Raw genomic sequence first — 22,617 nt, forward strand, 5'->3', positions numbered from 1 at the left:
AAATTTTGTGTGTATGCATGACAAATAAAGCTGATCTTAATCTTTTCAGCTTCCTCTTTTAGCCCTTGGTATTTTTCGAGCTTCTTGTACTCCTTCTTGATGCTGCTACATCTGCCCTCATCTGTAGTTTGTCGACAACCACAGTACACATTTCGTAATCACCGGTTTCCAAAACCATCACCAGTTTATTGGGGGAACTTTACACGGAAACGAAAACGGGTTAAAAACGCAAAACCTTTTTGCGGATGCACTATATCGTTTAGATGGTAATGGCGTTTTGGGGCATGAAAACGCAAAAAAGTGAAACCGTCCTCCAGAGTGGAATTCTTGAAAACGCTCCACTGTCGCGCCACCGTGTAAAGGATGAAAAACGCAAAACTGCGTTTCTCGTCACATAGAAATAGAAAGACTTGGTCTTGGTAGTGTTGCCACCTAGCCATCTGGCGTGTTTACTGCATCGATAAATATGAAACGTCACACACTTTTGCGTTTCCGTATGCACGCAGATTTTCACCCTAAAACACTCGTCTAAATGCAGATTTAAAAGTGAAAACGAAAAGTCACTTTTGCGTTTTGGTTTCAGATCGGTGTAAAGGTAGCCTCAGTCTGGAACTTCCAGTTCCACAGGATTTTAGCTCTGTCATTCTCCACCAGTTTTGGATGTGTCCCACACTTTGACTTTGGGACTTTCAACCCATAATCAGCACTGAAATTCATGTACACCACTTGGCTATGGTGTTCCATGTATTCTGTACCTGCGTGCATCTTACATCCTGCTATGTGCTGGACTGCCTCAGAGGCCTCTTTGCACAGCTCACGTCTGAGGTTCTGTCTGGTGTTGTACAGCTCAGCCTCTATAGCTCTTGTGGTCAGTGCCTGTTCTAGTACTGCCATGAGATTAGTGCCTCCGTATTATCTTTCAGACTATCCTTTTTAAGCCACTGACAGGACTTCTCGATATCAGCCAATTTTATAATCTGTCAGTGGTACATGCCGTGCAGAGTATTATCTTTAAATGATGATGCCTGCTCCTCCCCCTCTCCTTCACTGAGTTTCAGCAGACAGAGGTATTCACTTCACTGGAAGGCTCTCATCCTGACATATTCCTTGACCTTTGTTGTTTCCAGCTGAATTTGTGTGTGTAGTGTGTTTATATTTACATAGATACTTTTATATGTATATAGATATGTGTGTGTGTGTGTATGTGTGTGTATGTATGTAAAGTGTGTAGGTGTAATTGTAGAATCATTGATTTTTTTTTGTGTGTGTATTATACCAGACAACCTTAGCCTTGATTTTGTAACCGTCGCTTCTTTTTTTTATTTTTTTTATCAACACTGAGCCCCCCTGACTGACTGAAGTTTACCCATTTAACAACAGGTCCTGTTCCATCATGTTAAAATGTAAATTTATTAAAATGTTAAAGTATCCCCACAATAAAAATAAAATCATTTATAACCTCATCTATAACCTTGTTAACACGTTCATCAATCAGTGCTACGCCTGTGGATTTTCGGCTTTGAATCTGCAGACCACCACCTACAGTCTGAGAAAGGTGAGGTCAGACAAGCCTGTAAGCTCTATGTAGAACAATGGAAAACCCAGTTATGACTGCTGTCTTTGTAATCGCATTAAATCAGCTATGTGAAGCCATCATGTCAAATCAAAGCATGTTAAACTACAGAGAAGTGGATTTTGTTTATCTGGAGACATCGTAAACACTAGAAAGGTTACTGATTGCTGAATGAGGACAAAGCTCTAGTCATACCAAATCCATTTTTTTTTCTTTTTGTTGAAAAACATAAAAGAATGTACAATTATGAGTAACACAGATGTGTTTTTAGGTGATTAATAATTGCTTATTTGGGACTTCAAAACCGTTTCACATAAATTTAATGCTTTTATAACAGAACATGGTGAGTATGATCAATTAATGGTAAATGATGGACTATAGGGAGAGAATGGTCGATTGGAAGACTTATAACAAGAAGCCATACATCTTAATTTAGCTTTAAGCTTGGTTAATTTATAATTTAGCACAGCAGCCAGAGAAGTGTATGCAGTCCTGAGGCATTCAGGATGGAAGACGTGCCGCATAAAGTGCCCCGATATTTTGTGTTTTACCTACAATAGAAAACATAGAGATTGTAGTACCTCACAATACACAAACAAATGCTGATTGTAGATAAAAATCCCTAAAGCGCCTGATCTGTTACTGGCCCTACAAATGTAGTAAACATTGGATGAAACATGGCTCCATTCACATAAACATGAATGTGCATGAAAGCTTTAGTTTTCTGACTGCTGTGACTTTATATTTGCATTATAGACAAGGCTAAACAAATAAACTGACTGAAACACCTAATAAATTAAGCAATTATATTGAATTATGTGAAAAGATTGCTTGCTGCAAATGAACTGTCACAGCCTGTGTAGAAATCAACAACAGGATTTCAACTCAATTCTTGATCGTAGAAAGGTACCAAACACTCGCAGGAATCCTTTGTGTAATATCAGAGATCAGTTGGGGATGATCAGTTCTAACCCTATCTTTGTTTCAACAGACATATCAATGCAAACAGATTTACATGGATTCGGATCAAGATCGATCCCCATTGTTCCCCTGATACCAATCCAGTACAAACACTGTTTTTTTCCATCTTAATTAAAATCCTGCACAGCTCACTGTTAGGAACCCATGGGTGCATTCTGCTATGTGTACAGGAACATTAAGCTGCAACTTGAGATTACTTCACAGGGAGAAATATTTATACACAAACATTTTTTTCAGGTTGGTGCCAATCGTAATTATACCCTGAAAGGTTTATTAGACTGTTGAGAGTGAAAAAAACTGGTTAACGTGAATCAGTGAAGCGTGGCTAATAACCTGCTCTGTATAATAAGATCAGTACTGGAGGAGTCACGTAGAATCACTGATTATTAACTTCGCTCTACTTACCTCAGCCACTATCCTATTGTTTCAGTCTGAGAATCAAATTCAGCCTAAGCAGAAAAGAAAACATGCATGGGAATCACATTGAAACAATAAAGAAATTAAAATAAAGATAGACTAATTATGTTTGTAAAACGTATTTAGTTCAGTGGAAAACATTTACAAAGGCTGTACTATTACAAAAATGTTCAATATATATATTTTGTGGTAATGTTCACTCCCACAGCATGCTGGGACACAGTTCTCCCTTATAGGAAACAAAGCAATGTATAAAATACAATCAGAATTACAAATTAAGCTCTCAACCTGTGTGTAATCAATACTTGATAGCTTCATTGTTGTCAGTACATCCAAGAAGGAGCATGATTGACCTTTTTATGAATTCCACCCATGACCTTCCTATGTGTGCATGCATGACACATAGTATAATTTGCTCTCCTTGCTTTTTGTGCTGTCCTGCTTCCATTACCAACTACTTCTGTTTTCAGTCACCTTGTTTCTCTGAAGATTACATTTCTGCTGTGAAAGCAGGTGAGATTACATTCCCCACACCACTAGCTTCCAGAGTAATGGGCTTGAGCTGCAGTGGATGTGTAGACAGAGAAAGGAAAGAAAGCAGTCTTTCCAGTCCCCTTTCAGTGGAACTGATGACAAACAGGAGGAGAGATTTAACAAGGTGGTTAGATGTTTGCACTCCTCTGCACCCTGTGGACAACACAAGCTCTGACACAAATACTGCATTGGCTGCAGAGGGGCTGTGAAAGCAAGCTCATTTTACCTGCAGTGTGTTTAATGTCTGTTGTTACAAATAATTTCCTAATATAGTTTACTTTATCCAGCTTATATGCACTTTAACAATACCACAAAATTGCTATTTTTTTGTGGTAAACTGACTTATCAGTGGTCTGGCCACTTCTTCCCACTCCCACATCCTGCTTCTCACTCGTGGAGGATTTCAGGGGAGGCGCTTTGGGTGGGTCTCTCATGTTTAATGCATTTTCCTGTAGCCTATATCTCGTAGCCACTTGTTCTTGCAGGGGACCCGAGAACAGAGGAACAGCGTCGCCATGTCTGGATGGCTAAATGCTCTGAAGTTTGCAAACTGCACACTGACCGTCTACTCGCTTGTACTGTCTTGTACTGAACATCCGCCGCAGCTACACAAGCACTTTGCAGAGATAGGCGTGCATGGAGATGGCGGGGCGCACATGGGGACCGGACTCAACTGTTAGTTTCTTCCTTGCAACCTCAATCAGGGATATTTTCCCTTATTCAACCCGCAATTATTGAGGTCTTCCTCCTATTACGTACATGGATTCATTTTTTTATTTTTGTTTTAACACTGTGATTGCGCATGGCATTGGCGATAAAGTTGATAGGAGTTCAAATTATCACGTGAGCTCAGGAAACAAACTGGAAACAAGCAGGATAACTGAGAAAAAGTTGCATTATTTCTTCTGAAGATTCCATTTTTATATAAACACCTCAACAAAGAGAGTTGTCAATCCCCACCAATCACTTTCCCTGAGGCATTACAGCTGAATGCTCCTAAAGCGTAAATTCAATTAATATATTTTTTAAATATATATAAACATATATATATTTGAATCAGACTTGGCCAAGAATATGGATCCCACCTGCGGGAAAGTGGGGACAGCCTCTTTGGTCGCCGGCGGCGGAGCCGGTGTGAGTGCAAAGGCGCCCAAACATCTGTGGAGGCAGCAGAACCAAGCGACGCTCTCTCCGCTCCACCACGCTCTGGCTGTGCGCAAGAAAGACCGAGTGAGACAAAGAGGCTTTTCGGACACCGAGAGATACCTCAACCCGAGGAACATGGACCGGACTTACGCAGTGGACACGGGGCACCGACCCGGGCTGAAGAAATCCAGGATGTCGTGGCCATCGTCATTTCAAGGTCTTCGACGGTAAGGACAAAAGAAGAACTGTTCTTCCTCGGCTTGTTTCTTTTAATTTTCCTCGATGAGGATGGGCGTTGTGAGCCTGACTGACGCGCAAGAGCGGAGAAGTCTTTTGGCTCTTATTTATCCCCAACTTTGAGAATGTTATCGAGCATTTTTTTGGTTGCCTCATTAAAATTTAACCTCAGTGTTTTAGTACTTTTTGTAACATACCGTCCAAAACATTTTCTACGCTGTGATGGTAAAGAAAGAACTATATAGGCTACGTATTCATCATAACGGTTAGAAATAAGGAAACTGACCCAGTATTATCGCTATTGCGAAATTATTGCGCGTAGCCTAATGACACTTTTCACAGTTAAAAACCCTTCAGAATATCTTTTTAAAATATTTCAAACGATGAAGCTTACAGAAGCTTACAACTGACCGTTTAATTTAGGTCAGCAAGACGTGTCAGCATGACTGGAGAGCATGGCTTAGTTTCTTTAGAAAAAAAAATGAAAGAGGCAAAATGGAAAGGAACGAAATAGTTAAATGCGTATCACTGTCGTTCGTGTTAAGGTTCATATTCTTTTGATGGGCTAATAAGTGACACTACTCAGGCAGTGGTGTGTTTTCTGTGCGGTGACAAAAGGTGCTGCTGGAAGTTAATGTTTTGGCTTTGTCTCCTCTGACCAGAGAAAGGTCAGAGGAGATGTTAATCTGTGTTGTACCCTGGACACATCACAGACTGTCTACCTCTTTGTATATTTAAGATGGTGTTCACTCGCTCTGAGGGGTTGATCACGCTTAATGTCACTGGGTAGCAAAGGGTTAAATTTTCTAGCTGGCATTCTCTAAAGGAAAGGAATATACAGTAGCTTCACTTAATAAACAGTGATCCCATCTTCTGAAATGACACACAAATCTGACTCACTTCAAATGACAATTTGGATTATAATAGCTCACCTATGACAAAATCTTCAGATGTTACTTGCACGCGATTGTTTAAGGAAGTTATGACAATAATGCTTACATAAACGGCAGCTACAAGGAAGCCCTTCTACATACAAACACAAAAGCAGTTCTGCACTCAGACAACCAGGGTGTGCGGGGAAATGTTTCTGCTCTAATTACTCACTTGTTCTGGGAAAGATGGAGAAGAGAGAGAGGAAAAAGACCAAATGTAATGAAATCTGAGAAGGTCACCTCAGCTCATCGGCTTAAGTGACTGCTGCAGATGTAAGTTTCTGTTTGGAGGGCTTGCTGTTTCCTCACTTTCCTCTTTCTTCCATAAATGTGGCTTGGTTGAGTGATACTTGCCTGCAGGTCCAGTCGTTTATAGAAAGCTCACTAGCTTGTTTGGTTGGTCCCTGTCACAGTTGCAGAACAGTCACAATGGAGAGCATGCAGAGTAGTGAGCCCGACTGAAACACCCATGTAATGTTAAAATTGATTCTGAAACATAAAAGGAGATACCATTACATTTCAACTGCACCAAGGATCATTCAAACACTATTCACATTTGCCTCAGAATGGAAATTAGGCTACAATTAGATTAACCAAAACAAATCAGATTTCACACAGGAGGCTAATCATATAAGAGGCACATTGCTCTCCATATACACTAACCAACACCATGCTAAATCAAACATTTGCCCTTGTATACTACAGCTTAGATTGCTATTATTTGCTGTCAAAAGGGTAATTTCATTAGTTGTGTATTCATTAACGTTGTTTTGATGTTTATATTTCAGCAGTTCTTATTTTCTTTTCTTTGTGCAGTCATACACAACAACATTCATCTGTAATGGATTTCAGTAGATACACACCTTGTATTCAGAGTGGAAATCATAATTTAGAAACCTATCATGATGCATTGTTCACATTAACAATGCAGGATATTGTGGGATGCACAAATGCTGCAAGACAATCATAAGAGGAGCCATTGCACAAGATCAATACAGTTGCAGTTAAAAGTCCTTTCAGCCTCAACTTTTATTGAAACCTATCACAGCCTGAGTAGTGCATAAAATAAGAAATTTATAGAATCCATTTTCCACTTTTTACAGAAAACATTTATAATTTTGTCTCGAACAGTGAGCCAGCTCTCCTTGCATTTAATCACATCTGTTTTAAAGCACTTTTATTGCAAATATGCAGTACTGCTTAAAAAGAAAGCATATTTCGGCTTGAAAGGCTGTAAAACATTGTGTCTCTCATATACTTCCAGTTCTTGAACGTGTTGTTTTCCCTGTACCCATGCTTTTGATCAACTGATCCAATTAACAAGACAGCAGAAGGTCATGTATCTTCAGATGAAAAACTCAGCAATAAACTTGTGACTGGGAGTCAGGTAAACACCATAAATGCTGATTATAACAGGCAGATGGAAACAACTGTTGAGGCAGCACCCCGGTAGTAAACTAATAAGAAGTGTCAGCTACTTGCTTAACACATACAGTTGATATCAGTCTCATGCATTGAGAGAGACAGTAAATTTTTGCCTGACAGGACTGATGATGTCAGCTGTGTGTTCCCAAGCAGCTGATCTGGTGCAAGGTCCAGCAGCCCCAAGGTAGAACATATCACCCAAATGTGTCATAGTCTAGGTCAGGCCTTGATGCTGCTCAAGGCTTCTCTGGGACCTCAGTAAAATCTGGAGCATCCTTTGATGAGGAGATGGCACGTCTCCCATTCCTCTCCTGCTGTTTGCCTGTCCCTGCCATGGGTACGCTGCAGGGATTTTTTTTTTTTTTATCTTTGGAGATGTCAGTGAAGAGGAGGACTGTGATTTCTTTTTTCTCAATCATGATTTAAGATTTTGTGGTTCAGTTGGGTGGAAAGGGAATTGTCAAAAATAAAAACCATCAAGACATCTCAAGAGGGAAAGGATGGAGGGTGCCGTGTCTGGATATTTTGTCACCCTCACGGTAGACTGGAAAATGTACCCCTGCCCTCTCACTCTGCACTTTATATGTAACATCCTCAGATTTTTTTTTTCTTCAGCCAGTACTCCTACTCTGAATGGCACTGCCAGAGTAAGGCTTTTATCGTATGAAGTGTAACCCCCTGGCTATGTCATTAGATCCCAAGGGTGCTCATGAGCGAGGCAGGGACTGCTATTGGCTACGTGGCTATATATAACCTCAGCCACCGCCGTAATCACAGTTGTACTGCATAGGATTCTGCGGGGCTGTAACAGTACACATCCATTGTATGGCTGCACTCCCAGGAATGTGAAAAATGTCCAAAAGTTCTAATCAACACATAGTGGTCATGGAACTTTTCATTTGCAGAAATCAGCGTCAAACATGTAGCTTGGGTAGTGAAGTGACTCATGAGTGAAATTTTCTGGCTCTGTGAGACTTTCTGCCATGTTTAGTGTCAAAGAGAACGAAAGGCCGATAATTATGTGAATGCCAGTCTCTTATCTGGGTCTTATTGACCTGCTCATTCAGACGGAAATGGAGGGTGCAATGACAATGTTCCTTAGAAAGCTGAGCATGTGCATTAAGAAGTTACTGCACACATATTGGGGTGAGCAGCAGTCAATTTTAGTTTATGAAAAATGGATCCTCTTTGTGAATTTAATACAAGGCATATATTGAGTGACAATCTATAGGCCTATTCTTGGCCAGAACCACCTATGCATATAATACCAGAGATCAGGAATGTGTCTAAAAAGTGTTTTACAATTTAGATTGAATATATTTATTCCCAGTATGTTTTCAGAAAATCCCATGATTGACCTTTCATTAAATTTCTTTTTTACTGGGGATGTGTGAAGCTTCAGCTACATTTGGTGCTCAAAGTAACGCAAGCCTTTGGCTCCCCTCTTTCATATGTGCAGAAATGATATTGAACTAAATTAATCCTTATTGAATCAATCCTAAATTACAAAATGGACGTTGAATCAATTGAGGAAACAACTGCTCATACCTTGCCTTATCAGACAGCAGTCTGTCTAAGAAAAAAAACAGGTTCTTTTATGTACATCTAACATGAGACTCCTCATTCACCTCCTCATTCATGCATACTTGGAGGAAATTTCAATGTGGTTGTATTCCTTCCACCTTTTGGATGGAATTTAACAAAACAACCTTTATGGGATGCTATTAAAACTCCACTCAGCTTATCTTTGCAAGTATGTAGTTAATAGAGTCAGTGTTTTGGTCCCTATGATTTGTAAAACAATGATGATGATTTTTTAAAGCAGCTGCAAATTGATGAAACTGCTCTAAAAAACAGCAGTGTACACTTATTGACACAGACATACACACACCTTTTGTTTCAAGTCACCGAGAAATTGATAATAGCTTTGTGTGATCTCTGACTTACATGAGAAATGAAAAATGAATGAACAAATGAAAAAAAAACTTTTTTCATCTCAAAAGGAAGTTATAATGTTGTAGTAAATCTTTTTTTATCATCAATCATTATGAGCTCTGAATATGTGTGGTTATTGCTGCAGGCAATGACCTCTTGTACCGTTTTGTGTGGTAGCGGAGATGAAGAAGCCTCTGACTGAACACACTTCGTTGTTTCAACACTGTCGTGTCGAGGGTGTGCAGTATTTTCCATTATGTCATTCAACTTGTGCAGCATTCCTCTTCATACATTCAACTATAGGTGCTCCGGAGCAGTCCCCAGTACAGACGCTGTTTTCTTTATCAGTTTAAGTTTAGTTGAGTCACTTCCCCAACAGATGGTGGCAAAGCAGATTGCACTCTCCACCACAGACTTATAGAAGAAATACAATATCTTGGTGAAGACAATGAAGGACCTATTATTCCTTAAAAAGTACAATCTGCTTTGTCCCTTCATGTAGACAGCCTTAGTGTTGCATTAAAGGTGCCATGGCATGAAAATAAATGGAGGCTTTTCTAAATTTTTATAGGCTTTAGTGGTCCCCTAATACTGTATCTGAGCTTTTTTCCCCAAAATTCTGCCTTGGTGCAGAATTACAGCCAGTCCCAAAAATGAGCTTTCCTTAGGATCCTCAGAATGAGCTGTTTAGGGTCTGCAGCTTTAAATGCAAATTAGGAGGAGAAAGGCGGGGCAAAGCGGAGGGTGGGGGTGTGGCCTTACTTACGCCCGTGGTACCATGCGCAAATGTTTTGTGAATCGCTATGGCACGTAGATGGCACGGCAGCCCTATGCCGTAAAACTAGTGAAACCTGTTGAAATGAGCTTACTTTGACAATATGACGAACTAGTTAGTGAACAACTTTCCTAACACAGTCAAAGATCAAGCAAGAGCTACACAAGACACAGCAAGACAACAAAAAAGGAGTGCGTGAAGGGGAAAGCAGGAGTGAGGATTTTGACATTCTCATCCAATTGCTCTGGTTTGCAAGGATGCACGTAGCGCTAGCGCTGGAACCATGAATGAATCATTATCCTGATGAAATGCACTGAATTTGCGGATTCATTGTTCTTCAGGAAGCTTGAAGTAGGGGGTTTTGGTCTAAAATGAGCGAGCTAACCATCTCATGGGCATGCAAACACCTCCAACAGCCCAGTTGGCAGAGATAAGAGCTTGCTAACATAGCACACCCATACCTGATGCTATTAGCTGCATAGCTAACGATACAGACACTTTCTTGTGGTAACAAGCTATGTAACTATACTGTACATACAGGAAAGCAACACAATTATAGAGCGTTAAATTACTTACTTGTCCGAGGTCTGTAGTTGGGCCAAGAGAGTTGGTACTGATCCAGGGTTAATTTTCAGACGTTCGGCAAGGCCAGCTCGGTATTGGCCCAAGTTCTAGAAACATTCGTCAGTGAAATGTTTGGCGTACACATACACAAATCTCTTCGGTTCTGTCGTCACTTTCCCAGAAAATACAAAATCTGTCCACTGGCTCTTTAGAGGTTCTGATGCAGGAGCTCTAAACATATTTTTTACATCCATGTACAGCGCAATGAGCTGGCCAAAGAGCTGTGGGCGGGGAAAGGCAGTTTGGGCATAGCCATATATGGGCTCTGGGGGGAAATAACCTCAACATCATATGAGGCGCCACGTCATAAGAGGCAGCTTTCCCGATCAGGCCATCTGCATGGTCACATTACCAAAGGCGGAGAATAATTTCCAGTGCATGGTTTAGGTCTATCGTCATTTTTAGCCACTGGGGGACCGCAGGCAGGCTAGGGGAACTCATATTAATGTTAAACAACCTTAAAAAGTGAAAATTTCATGCCATGGCTCCTTTAACAGTCTAGCCTGTTTTCCAGGTAAATTCCAAGGTATCTGCAGTCCTCCACCTCTTCTCCTATGGAGCCAGTGTTTTGCTTCATCTCTGTCCTATTGAAATCCACAATCATCTCTTTTTTTCTCTTCTTTTGTTTGTGTTCAAGTTGAGATGATTTTTTCCCACACCATGCCACAAAGTGGTCAACCAGTTCCTCGTACTCAAACCTCTTGTCCATCACTGATACTCCCCATACATGCATGAAGCAAAATACAGAGAGTACGGTCCCCTGTGGTGCTCTTGTGCTGCTTACCACCTTGTCAGAGACACAACCCTTCAATCTCACAAAACTTATAAGGAAATTGATAACACAGGTGAGTTTGGAGGCACCTACGTGTATTTCTGGAGAATTCTTACAAAACAGTCTTATTCTTCTTTCGGCCTCTCCCTTTATCAGAGGTCGACACAGCGAGCCTACCTCGCATCATTGATTTGACACATGTTTTACGCCGGATGCCCTTCCTGACGCAACCCTCACCATTTATCCGGGCCTGGCTCCGGCACTAGAAATACACTGGCTATTCTAACAAAACAGTACAGGCTGAAATTTATTAAAAGCGTTGGGTACATCAAATCACATAATCCTCGCTCTGCTGCTTGCTTTTTCCAGATGAGTGGGCTTACTGAAGCTGGTAGCTGATGGGATACTAACTCCTGGACAATAACCAAACAGTAGTTGACCTCGAAAGGTGTTTACGTGCCTGCTAATATGAGCCAATAACAATCTCTCTCAGACTTTCATCATGTAAGATTTTAGGGCAACTGGTCTGTAGTCACTGGGGGCAGATGCATGAGATTTTTAAGTGCTGGAACAAGGCAGGATGTCTTCCACTGCACTGGAACTTTCACATACCTAGATTCAGGTTGAAGAGGTTCTGTAGAATCCCAAATAGCTGTTTTGCACAGGCCATCAGCACCCTGTGCCTGACACTATTGGCAGTCCGACAGTCTTTTTTTCGGTTTAGTCTCTCCAGCTGCATCTGACTGCTGGAGACTGACGGTCTGGAGGGAGAGCAAGTGGAGGTGTTGGTGTGTCCTGATGAGGGGTTGGATGTATGTGAGGCTGTGTTAAAACCCATGAGGTACCGGGAGGCTTTATGAAGGAGTGACAGGGAAGCTGTGGGTGCAGGTAGGGTGTGAGGTGTTGCTGAAATGCAGGCAAGGAACATGATGAGTGTTGATCTGAACTGGACCAACTGAATTCTGAATGAAAGATCATTCTTATCCCCTACAATTTGAAGCCTGTGATCTTTTTCATCCCCGACTATGTATCTCACCTTTTTGTGCTGTAGCTTGCTGTCTACCTTTTTTTCTGTACACTTGATCTCTGTTATTTGAACAGTCCTCAATAACCGTGTCAGTGTGGGGTATTTGCATCCTTGCGTCTTACATACTTGACCATTCAGGCAATCAAGAAAGTGTGGCTGCGTCTCATGTTGCGGTGGTTTTAAATGTGCAACCCTTAAATGAGCAAAAGTCAACAACGTGATGATGATAACTATGGCACTATTGTTGACAGACTCTGCGGCATGAAGCCGTAAAAATTGCTAAAGGGGGATTTTGAATCTTTAGTATTCCAACATTATCACCACAAAGGTCCCAGCGTTACCATGTATGGTATGTTACCATTGATATTAAATACAATTAATTCAATCATTTATACGTCTTTTTCTTTTTCCAGCCTACTAGGTGATAGTGAGAAGGGGACAAAAATACTCTCCATTGTCTGTTTTACCTGTTGATTAATAGCTGCTCCTTTAATTTGAAATGCTTCCTGTTCTCTTGTTTGTTCCCAGGGCATATGTACACTACAGTGACTCATGTTCTATCTAGAGGCCCAAAGTGGTATTACAGCAAAGTGTAGCTTTTCTATAAAGGACCCTGAGTTGTATATCTCATCTGCATAGTAAAATACTACTTAAAGTTTTGATGTTAACTTTTCTTTCTCTACAAAAAGCACCTTTAAAGTAGGACTTTCTAATGCAAACAGCATTGAAGCTGCTTTCAGGAGGACCCGGACTCTGATAACATGCTTTCAGCAACAATGAGACTAATCACGTTAATCAGCAACATTTCAGAGGTTGCACTAGCTGTCAGATTTCCTGGACTGATAAAGTTGTAGCAACAGACTTTGTGGACATCTGTTACATCTGAGCAGCTGTTTCCAGTAGCTGAAGTCATCCCATCATGTATCAAGTATCAGCAGTTATTTCACATTAAACCAATATGACTCAATTCCACTTTAAATAACCCAGAATGTTATTACATAAATATGGTCTTTAAAGACTCTAGCCAATATGCTGTGTTATTAGGATTTGGATTTTGTTGGGTCCTATTATCGATTTTAAAATTTAATTTTGTTTTGAAATCATGAACATACTTTCAACCTGGTGTTTATTTGATCTGTTCTTAATGTTTCTGTTGTAATATAATTGATTTTGCTACAAATGTTCAGTGTTATTTAAAAACAAACAAACGCACAGTCGCCTCGCGTTTTTCTTAGTTTTAAGAAGATTTGTCTCAGTCATAGACCTAAATGTATTGTCAAATTTGTGTTGACCATGCTAGTGAAGTGTGCTCAGCGTAAACACTACAGTAGAAACTCTGCATTAAGGTTCACTGACACTCTGAAGAGTACAATTATTGTGACATATAATTTACCTATCATGCACTTGTGTAGCACATAAATTGACATCATAAATCTGTTTTATCAGTCAGAAATAGGTGGCAGGAATTGCTTTCTATTTTTTAAGGTGGATACCAAGAAGTTTGTATGACTTAAATAAACCTAAACCTGTCTAATTACACCTGCATAAAAAGGGACAAAACTCAACTTTGTGAAGTGAAACTGAAAGTACAGGTGAGCAAATATGGTCTGAAATTGACAGCAACAACTTGGGAAATAAATGTTTAATGCACACACCCACACTGCTGATGAATTCTGTCTAGGAAAACGTGTCATTCCAATGTCAAAACCAGACAAGAGTCATCATGTGGAACTGGCTCTAGGGAAACATTATTGCCTCTTACTGGAGAGGAGCTGTACAAAAATGTTGAAAACTCAAGTAGAAAAAGAGCTCAAACAGTGTTTTGGAAGCAGAAAGTACATTTTTGCAGGCGGGAACAGGCATTTGCTTTTCATAGCTCTCCCCTGGCACTATTTTCCTCACTGGTCATCTGCTAGGCTAATAAAATGCATGAAAACCCTTTTTGAATGACAGCCTTTTAAGGGACTACGAGCCAAAGACTGCTTGCTTGATGCTGGGTGATTCCCTGAGCTCTTAACTGGCTGTGCTGTTCTGATCATATTACAACCAACAGGGTGATAAAAAATAGAGCTGAGCGAGCGACTGGCATTGCTTTAAGTCAGACCAGACTTAATGAGTATTTTACTCATGATTTCTCCATCAAAGCTGTTGACAGAGCTATCAAAACAGCACTGATAGTAGCTTTCATTCTAGTAGGGATGGGCATTTTAGGTGATTTTTTTAGGTCGACTAATAAAGCCAATTAAAGTCGATTAGTCGTCATTTAATATCTTGAAAATATGGCTTATTCAATTGTATCTGTAATTATTTAAAAAAATTTAAAAGGACCGACTTTCATCAAAACAGTTTTACTTTGTCAGATTCTTTTTTGAATAGGTTTGAAAAATATCATCTTGGGCAGACTCGTGTTGTATACTACTTTCTCTCAGAACCATGTTTTTTAAGGACACAGCATCAGATGTAATACAGGCCCATCCTTCAAGTCTAACCCAGTGGCTGGAACAATTTAGCTTAGTTTGAACAAAAATTAGGGTTGTGGTTACCATAAACTGAAAGAAATGGACTAGCAGTAAACGATGTGACAACAAGTTGCAAGGCTCCCTTAAGGCTCTAGCATGGTTGCTGCGTCCGCTCGCGCGAGCGGTGTTGATGACGTCACGAATTCGTGCCCGCCATAGGACCCTATATAGTGGCGCAAGTCGTTGCGCGCCAGTAGTTGCAATTTTCTCTGTCACAGAGGTGGCGCTGCTACGTGAAGGTTACCGCTACTCTACAACCACGAAAGTGGAGAAGAAAACAATGCCGCTGTCAAGAGCAGGAATACTGTAATTAATGATACTGCTGCAGTTTTCGGATCATTTTAATTTTTTAATTCAGTTAAAAGAGGTGAAGGTTTGATGCCCCCGGCATCAACAGAGTCTCTGCCCTCTTCTTTGCCTTCACGTATCTGTCCCGTAGCTTCTTCCACACATTCTTACAGAACTCTCCCTCTTTCCCCAAAGTTCTGCCCATCTCTGTGAACCAGTTTTGGGAGTTTACGTGCTCCCTGTGCTGTTTCACTGCAGTTTCGTACAGCTGTCTGTACAAACGCACCTCCTCACTGAGCCTGGTCTCACAACAGTCTATCCGGTTCGTTGTGCTCGGCGCCGCCAAGTAACAAAAATCGACTGGTGCACGACAACGCGCTGCGCCGTCTTTTCAAGGGAAGCGCCAGGCCTGAAACATCATTTTGACGTCACGGTGCGACACCGCCGTGACAGACGCGGCAACCATGCTACCGCCTTTAACATCATGAGTGATTCATATTCTGCAGTGTAATAAAGGGAGCCCTGTTGAAACTGTCCCTCCTGCAGGGGGTCAGTATGCATGCATGGTGATTTATTCCTCAGATTATTTCCCCTCAACTTTTGATTATTCTATTTCTCCTATTAGTCTCTCTCTTTCAATCAGTTGGCTCTCCTGAGTCGCATTTTCTGTCTCTTGATTTGGTGACGCACTCTCGCAACACAACATTGGTTGGTGCACATCAGCTCATATACTGACAAACGGTTGTTCCTGTTTTCATCTTTTTCTTCCATCTCTCCTGTGACTTTTTTTTGTCTCTCCTGCTCTCACATATGTTTATTTCTTCTGATTCCCCATTCACTTTCAGCATCTTGCTCCAGAATGATTTTCCTCTTAGGGCCACATGTCTCCTGTCATATCTGTCAGCTTTCATCATAAAACCTGCCAAACAGTCATCTGAACTAGCCCTCTGTGGTCATGAAATATGGAAGTTACTCTGTAGTGGATCCTAACCACTTAAATGATCAGCTAACATGACTTAGATGGTTAACAACCGTTAAATAAATTGGTCTAATTTGTCTGAATAACTTTTGTAATTCACCATATTTTTGCTTTAAAAAAATTCTTTCTGAACCAAATCAATTTCATCATCACATTGTAATTTTGATGTTAATTCATTAATTCTTCACGTGGACTGTTTTTCTATGTTGTACATTTTTTGCTGTACAGAAAACCACTTTGGAGTGATAATATATATATATAATTCAAGAAAAGCGATGTCAATTTAAGGTAATTATGTCTACAGCATTAGCAAATGCCACGAATTGCCAGAAATTATGTCACGCTGTCTGTGGCATAGAGTATTACATCCCTAGAGAAAGATAAGGTCATCTGTAACTTGCGTTTTGCATTATTTTCTTGAGATTTTGGGAGAATCAGCCCATCGGACAAGGCATGCATAATTCATTGTTCACCCGTAAGCAAGAAGTACCGTATGAGGAAAGTAATTCAACGTCATAGATTCTTAAAAAAAAAAATTTTTACTTAGTGATTTTTATTAGTCACGAGTTGGAATAATTTACAGTGAAAATGAGTCATTGTTTCACACCAGACAATTCAGCTTTTTATCTGTTTTCTTAAGTTGCTTTAAAAGTTGCTTCACTGCCGTAATTACTACCAAGGTGGATTCTCTTCCATAATTGACACTTTCATTGTCCAATTTATTCACAAAGTGCTGACGGCAAAACCTCAACTCAAGTATTTTTAGTTGGTAAAATTGGTCAATATTTGTCACAAATAAGATTTTGCATGAAGAACTCAAGACAACAAAATGTACAAGCTACAAATATATTTGTAGCCAGTAATTTTTTTTTTACTTATCTTGATTCAACTTTTTTTTGTTTAATCTTTTACAAAGACACAGAGTTTGCTGATTTGTGGTGGAATATTCTGCAGGAATTGTCAAGAAGTTTCTGTGGTCCCTGTAATTACTTAAATACACGAATTTAGGATGATCAGGAAAAGCTGTCTGCGAAGATTGCAACTGGCTTCTGCATTAATCTTTCAAGCCCACAGGGTGTTAGAATTTGATATTTAAAAGATTTTTGGTTGAGCTGCAGTTAAAGATTATGACTCATGAATCATTATAATGTCACTACTGGGATTTGACTGGCTAATAGATCAGACCAGCTCTGTATCCTTATTTACAGGAAATGGATATCATCCATGGGGAAGAATAAAGAGGCTGGTCTTGATGGCTCCTATTACAGAATCATTAGGAGATCTCCTCACATTGTTTAGTAGTCTCTGTCCTTACATTATCATTAGAGAATGTAAGATTTAATGTCACCCACCAGGATTATCTAGCATTGCATGGTTTATAGGTTTTATAGTAATAATGAACCACCTGATATTATCTTTGGAGATCCTACATTGAAAGGACACTTTTACGTCTTTGTTGTATATAATCTGTGAATTGTAGCAGTATTTCAGGAGGCACCACATGTTAAATATACTTCATTCATTATCAATTTTAATTATAAGCAGTGTTTTTTTCAAGGTAGATAGACTCTGTCTTTTGTTTAGTAACAAAGGCTGAAATGTCGAAGTATTACTTTGCCCAAGATGGATAATCTGAGATTTGAACAAACATTTTTTTTATACTCAGTAAACAACATTTTATTACTGCCTGTGTAAATGAAGTTCACATTAAATATAGACAGTCGTATTCCTAAATCATGTTGGTGTCTTGTGACGATGCACTTCTCTGTGTTCCACCAGTCAGGAAACTGGAACTCATAAACAAAGGAGAGGCTTAGGAAAATATGATGAATTATTATTATTTTTTATTACAGCAACACTTCAAATCCGGCTGTATAAGTTAAAAAGTCAAAAATACTTAATCCACTGAATCAAGATTGCTGAGATTATTTCTTAAGGACATCTCACAATAACAAAGTGCTATTCTCTGTACTGGTAGATCGTTTGTTCTTTGTGACGGAAAAACACGTCCACCTTTGAAATTGGTTGTGGTGGATAATGTGTGCACTCTAGCTAGGACACACTGCCTGGAGAGTTTGACTACACAAGTAAATCCGGGAACTATGACGTGGTAGTGGCTACGTTGCTAAAAAATGTCTCTTGAGCAAGAGTTCAAGACTACTGGATAGAATTAGTTCCTTCTCCATAGAAATGACAAAATGTTTGCATACATCTTTTTTTTTTTTAAGCTTTGGATGACATTTAAGGGGACAATACACCATTTTAGCACTGCAGATCTGCCAGAAAACATGGAAAATATGCCACGGGCTCTTTATAAGAGTCATTCACAATACCGTTATTTATGAAGCTCAAAGTCATGTTAAGTCAAGCTATTCAAACTTGGCCCTTCAATTCAATGAGAATAATGTGCACTGGAAAATGTTTTGAACAACATAGTTCTCAGCCTTTTCACATGTATTAAATAGATATTTTCTATCGAGTACAGTGTGTTTCTACAGCATATCTTTTAATTTGCATACACAGCATACACATTAACCATTAAGAATACCAATCTTGACATGCTCTTAGGGAATTCCAACTTCGTCCATTTTGTATTATTTATTTTATTCTCCAGTCTCATTATATGGATATATATATACATATACATATACATATATTTCATATTTCTTTTCTATATGGCAAAGCTACATGCACACAGTGACTTTCCAGATTGCTGCTGTTGAATATATTTGAAAAACAATGACAGACATGTGACCTTTGTTTTAGAGACTTACAGATGTCTCTTTCACAGATGGACAACAACAGTTAACGCTTACATGTGTCACAGAAAGGTCTTTTTTGCTGCCACTGTAAGTGTCACCCTGCAATTATCACATTGTTTTGTGCAAATACATATAATTGGCCATCTGTATAAATGGACCCTTCTGTCTTGTCTTGACAAAATGGAGATCGATATTTTTCTACCAAAAATGTCTGCTTCTTTCCCGCAGAGAGCAGCTCAAAACCACAATATCGGAGATTGAAGCTTTCCCCTTTCAGAGACTGTGATACTTGACAGGACACCCATCAACAGCTTTTTAGAGATGTCCGGAACTCTGGTCCCTATCTGTCAATCTCACAGTCAGGGAGAGGTCTTTATGAAAAATGTGTGGAAACCAGTGAAGCCTATGAGACCCTGTGAGAGATAATATTGACAGTGGCTTTCCTTCAGCAATTCCCAGCTTTGACTTGTACCCTCAATTTGTAATGCACAGCTTAAAGGCTAATTGTACACTTAATTAGATTTATTAGTAGAAGTATGAAATAAATATGGCTTGTTTTTAGGTGAATTGTAATCTGTTTGCATTTTCCCTGAATGCATTCAGGGAAGGTCACCTTGCTCATTTAGGGAATAGTCGCCATGGCTACATTAGTTAAAGGGGTGCACTGATTTCATTTGTAATGAGTTCTCATGAGGATGCTTTAAGGACAGTGAGGAGAATGAAGGAACGGGAGATTGTTTGTGTAGAGTAGGTGCTCACATTTCTAAGATGTGCTTAAAACTTTGAGACGTAATGTGGATGGTGCTAGCTGTCATTAGAATTTATAGTTTAAGTGTATATGGCCGACTTAGATCTGAACAGCAATTTATTTAATCATTTTTCTGAAGCAGTGCCGCAGTCTGACATTTTTTTTGACGTAGTATTTCTTATGTTTTCATTTTTGTCAAACAAGAGGAAGACACAGAGATTAAATTAGTCAGAGCTGTCTGATGCCCAAAAAACGTTTTCTTGTGCTTTTTACTTGTAGTGCTGTAGATATTTTTTTTTTACGAAAGATGCACCGTTTTTTGTAACAGATAAGCCATCCAAGTGTTATCAGTTTCAGTAAACGGAAGGGAAAAAAAACAACTTAAAACATGAACAAATAACTTAAATGCAAGTAATTATACAAGGTCAATCTGTATTTTTTTAATAAAAGATTGAATGGCCCCTTAAAAGGCGACATATTCATAATGAATTAAAATAAACCACAGGATTTTCAGTTCACGTTCTGCATATCCTTGATCGGACCTGTGCAGGATGAGCAGAAGGAGTCCTGTGCTTTTAAACTGCAGGGAAGGCGTTTAAAATGTGAAGTAATCTGGTGCTCTGCTGAAATGTTACTAAACGTCCTTCAATAAATAGTAAGGTATAGATACAAACTGTATTTAGCTTGATGGTCTTCCTAAAGCCCCATGTTGCAATAAACTGCGATATTGGTTAAATCTGAAAGTAGGAGGAATAATTATTAATTCTAACCTTAGTAATCCTGCAGTCCCACATTTACTGCACATTTTTTATGTGCTATTAGAAAGATTGCATGAACCTATAGTTCAATGAAAGAGTCAAGCTCTTAGTTACACTGTTTATGGGCACAATGAGCCATAGAGAAAATGTGGCAGTCAGTTGAAATTGATCTGTTTTGATAGAGGGAAATATAGAGGGATACATCTGCAGAGTATCTTTGTGTACTAGATGTTTGTTTGTGCCCTACTTCCATCCTTCCCTCAAGAAAACTTACCTGCCTATGTGCAAGATTACTCAAGACTCAGCTGTAACATACCAAGATACATCTCAAAGGTAGCATGGGTTTAAAAAACTGTGAATGCCTAATGTAGCTCAACCATTTATGAAACACCACTCACAAAGGTTAAATAAATACGAATATCTGTTTTAGACTCTTTTTTTTTTGTTATTTTTTATGTGTATGTGTGGACACAGACTTGCTGTCCAAGCACAAAACATTCTTTAATCCATATTTGTTCTGTGAGTGGAATGTAACCTTTAGGCACCCTGTTAGTATGTCTCCCCAGAGAGTTTTCTCATACAACATGCTTCTGCTTTAGGTTGTGCGTCAGGTTTACCACACTATTTCTGTAGAGTGAGTGCACCATAGCGTCTTAATCCATTTGTCTTTTCTTGTTTTGTTCCCTTTTATCATACATCTGTCCTTGCTTCTGGCACAAATGGTGAATGTCAAAGAAACGAATGTTTGTACCCATTACGTTGTAAAAAATCCCACAATGACGTCTTATTTTAGAGAATTTTTCTAAATGCAAATCAAATCATCTTGCAACTATGCTAAATTTCTTGTCTACTACGGTGATGTTCGTCTGATGACTCCTTCAGCTCTGCAGATACTCACTGTAAACAGTAATATGACTGTAAAGTTCTTGCAGTTTTCCAACATTTCCTAAAATGTGTGCACCGTGTTGTATGCCAACGAGTATATTTCCCCTGATGATTCTCCGAATGAGACTGCAGGTCTGTCCTTTTTATTGAAGAAGTATTTCTCTTCTTGTCAGTCATCAGAAATAGGCCCCTCTGAGACACTGAACTGGGCCATTTTGCCTGCGCCAAAGGACTTTTACTATCTGCCTACTATGTTCAAAACATATCATGAGACTAACAAGTGTGGCCAGCTTCCTATATGTGACATATACAAACGTTAAGAGGGCTAATAGTTTTAACAGAAAACAGTGTTTTGAAAAGGAGTTGCATCCTTGCAAGCCTGTACTTTCTCTTTTCTATATAGACAGCTGTAAAATAATTTTTTTTTATATATATATATAAAAACATACAGGCACGTGTTGCAATGAGTCTTTTCAATAGATAGTTTTTGTTGTCTTTATTGCAATGAATAGCTGTGACCATGGAGAGATAACCTCTTATTTTCTGGCTCTCACTCAGGCATTTGAGAACCGAATCTAACACATTAAAGCTCCCCAGCTGATGAGTAACACTACCCCGCTTGTACTATTTTGCAATGAAGGTTGTTGTAACCTTTTATATTTTCTATAGTGTTTTTATACTGCACATTTGTTCAGATTTGACCAACCTAGTAACAAATTGGTAGCCAATGAAAAGAGACGGCAGTCATAACCAGTGGTTTAATACAGGTACATCCCTAGTGTGCTGTACATTTTTACTTTGGGGGTGAAAAAAAAGCTTAAGTGTAGAATACGTAGGTCAAATTGCAGAAGTGGACGGGAAGCCTAAGGTTTAGATGCAGATTTATTGTTCTCACCAAAATGTGAGCTATGAAAGCCCACTTTCATAAAGGCAGAATAATATTTTTGCACTTTCGAGATCGTTGCTGTAGAATTGATTGTTTTTCAAATTTTATTTGTTGTTGTTTTTCAATCTGGTTTCTCTTTGATAATTCACTAAAGGTCAACTTCTGAGTGGGTGCATTTAGATTCATAGTGATGTAAAAAAAAAGTCATTTTAAACTGAAATAGCATATTGAATACAACTCATTTTTGTTACTCGGAACTGAGTGCTGTAATCTTTCTTCATGTCTCCTCTGTTGGAGTAGGTCACACTGACTGTTTCAGTCAATGACGTGTACTAAATCTCCAGAGCTCCTTCTCTCTTTGGAAGCAGCTAACCTCTCTTTCTCCACCGTCTCTTTCTCTTGCTCTGCTGTGCT

General features: G+C 39.3%; 1 protein-coding gene across 2 annotated transcripts in view; it reads left to right on the plus strand.

Annotated features, from left to right (window-relative positions):
* pde4d (phosphodiesterase 4D, cAMP-specific) overlaps positions 1 to 22,617 on the plus strand; it is a 213,732-nt gene that overhangs the window by 62,673 nt on the left and 128,442 nt on the right. Inside the window, exon 1 of one of the 2 annotated variants that reach the window (XM_075467761.1) lies at positions 4,209 to 4,878. The exons of the other annotated variant lie outside the window; for it this stretch is intronic. Coding sequence (XP_075323876.1) covers positions 4,580 to 4,878 — 299 coding nt within the window. The 5' untranslated portion in view covers positions 4,209 to 4,579. Of the gene's footprint in view, positions 1 to 4,208; positions 4,879 to 22,617 lie in introns of those variants that run through there. 2 annotated transcript variants of the gene reach the window in all.

This window comes from Odontesthes bonariensis, chromosome 6, assembly GCF_027942865.1.
Source record: "Odontesthes bonariensis isolate fOdoBon6 chromosome 6, fOdoBon6.hap1, whole genome shotgun sequence".
NCBI lineage: Eukaryota > Metazoa > Chordata > Actinopteri > Atheriniformes > Atherinopsidae > Odontesthes > Odontesthes bonariensis.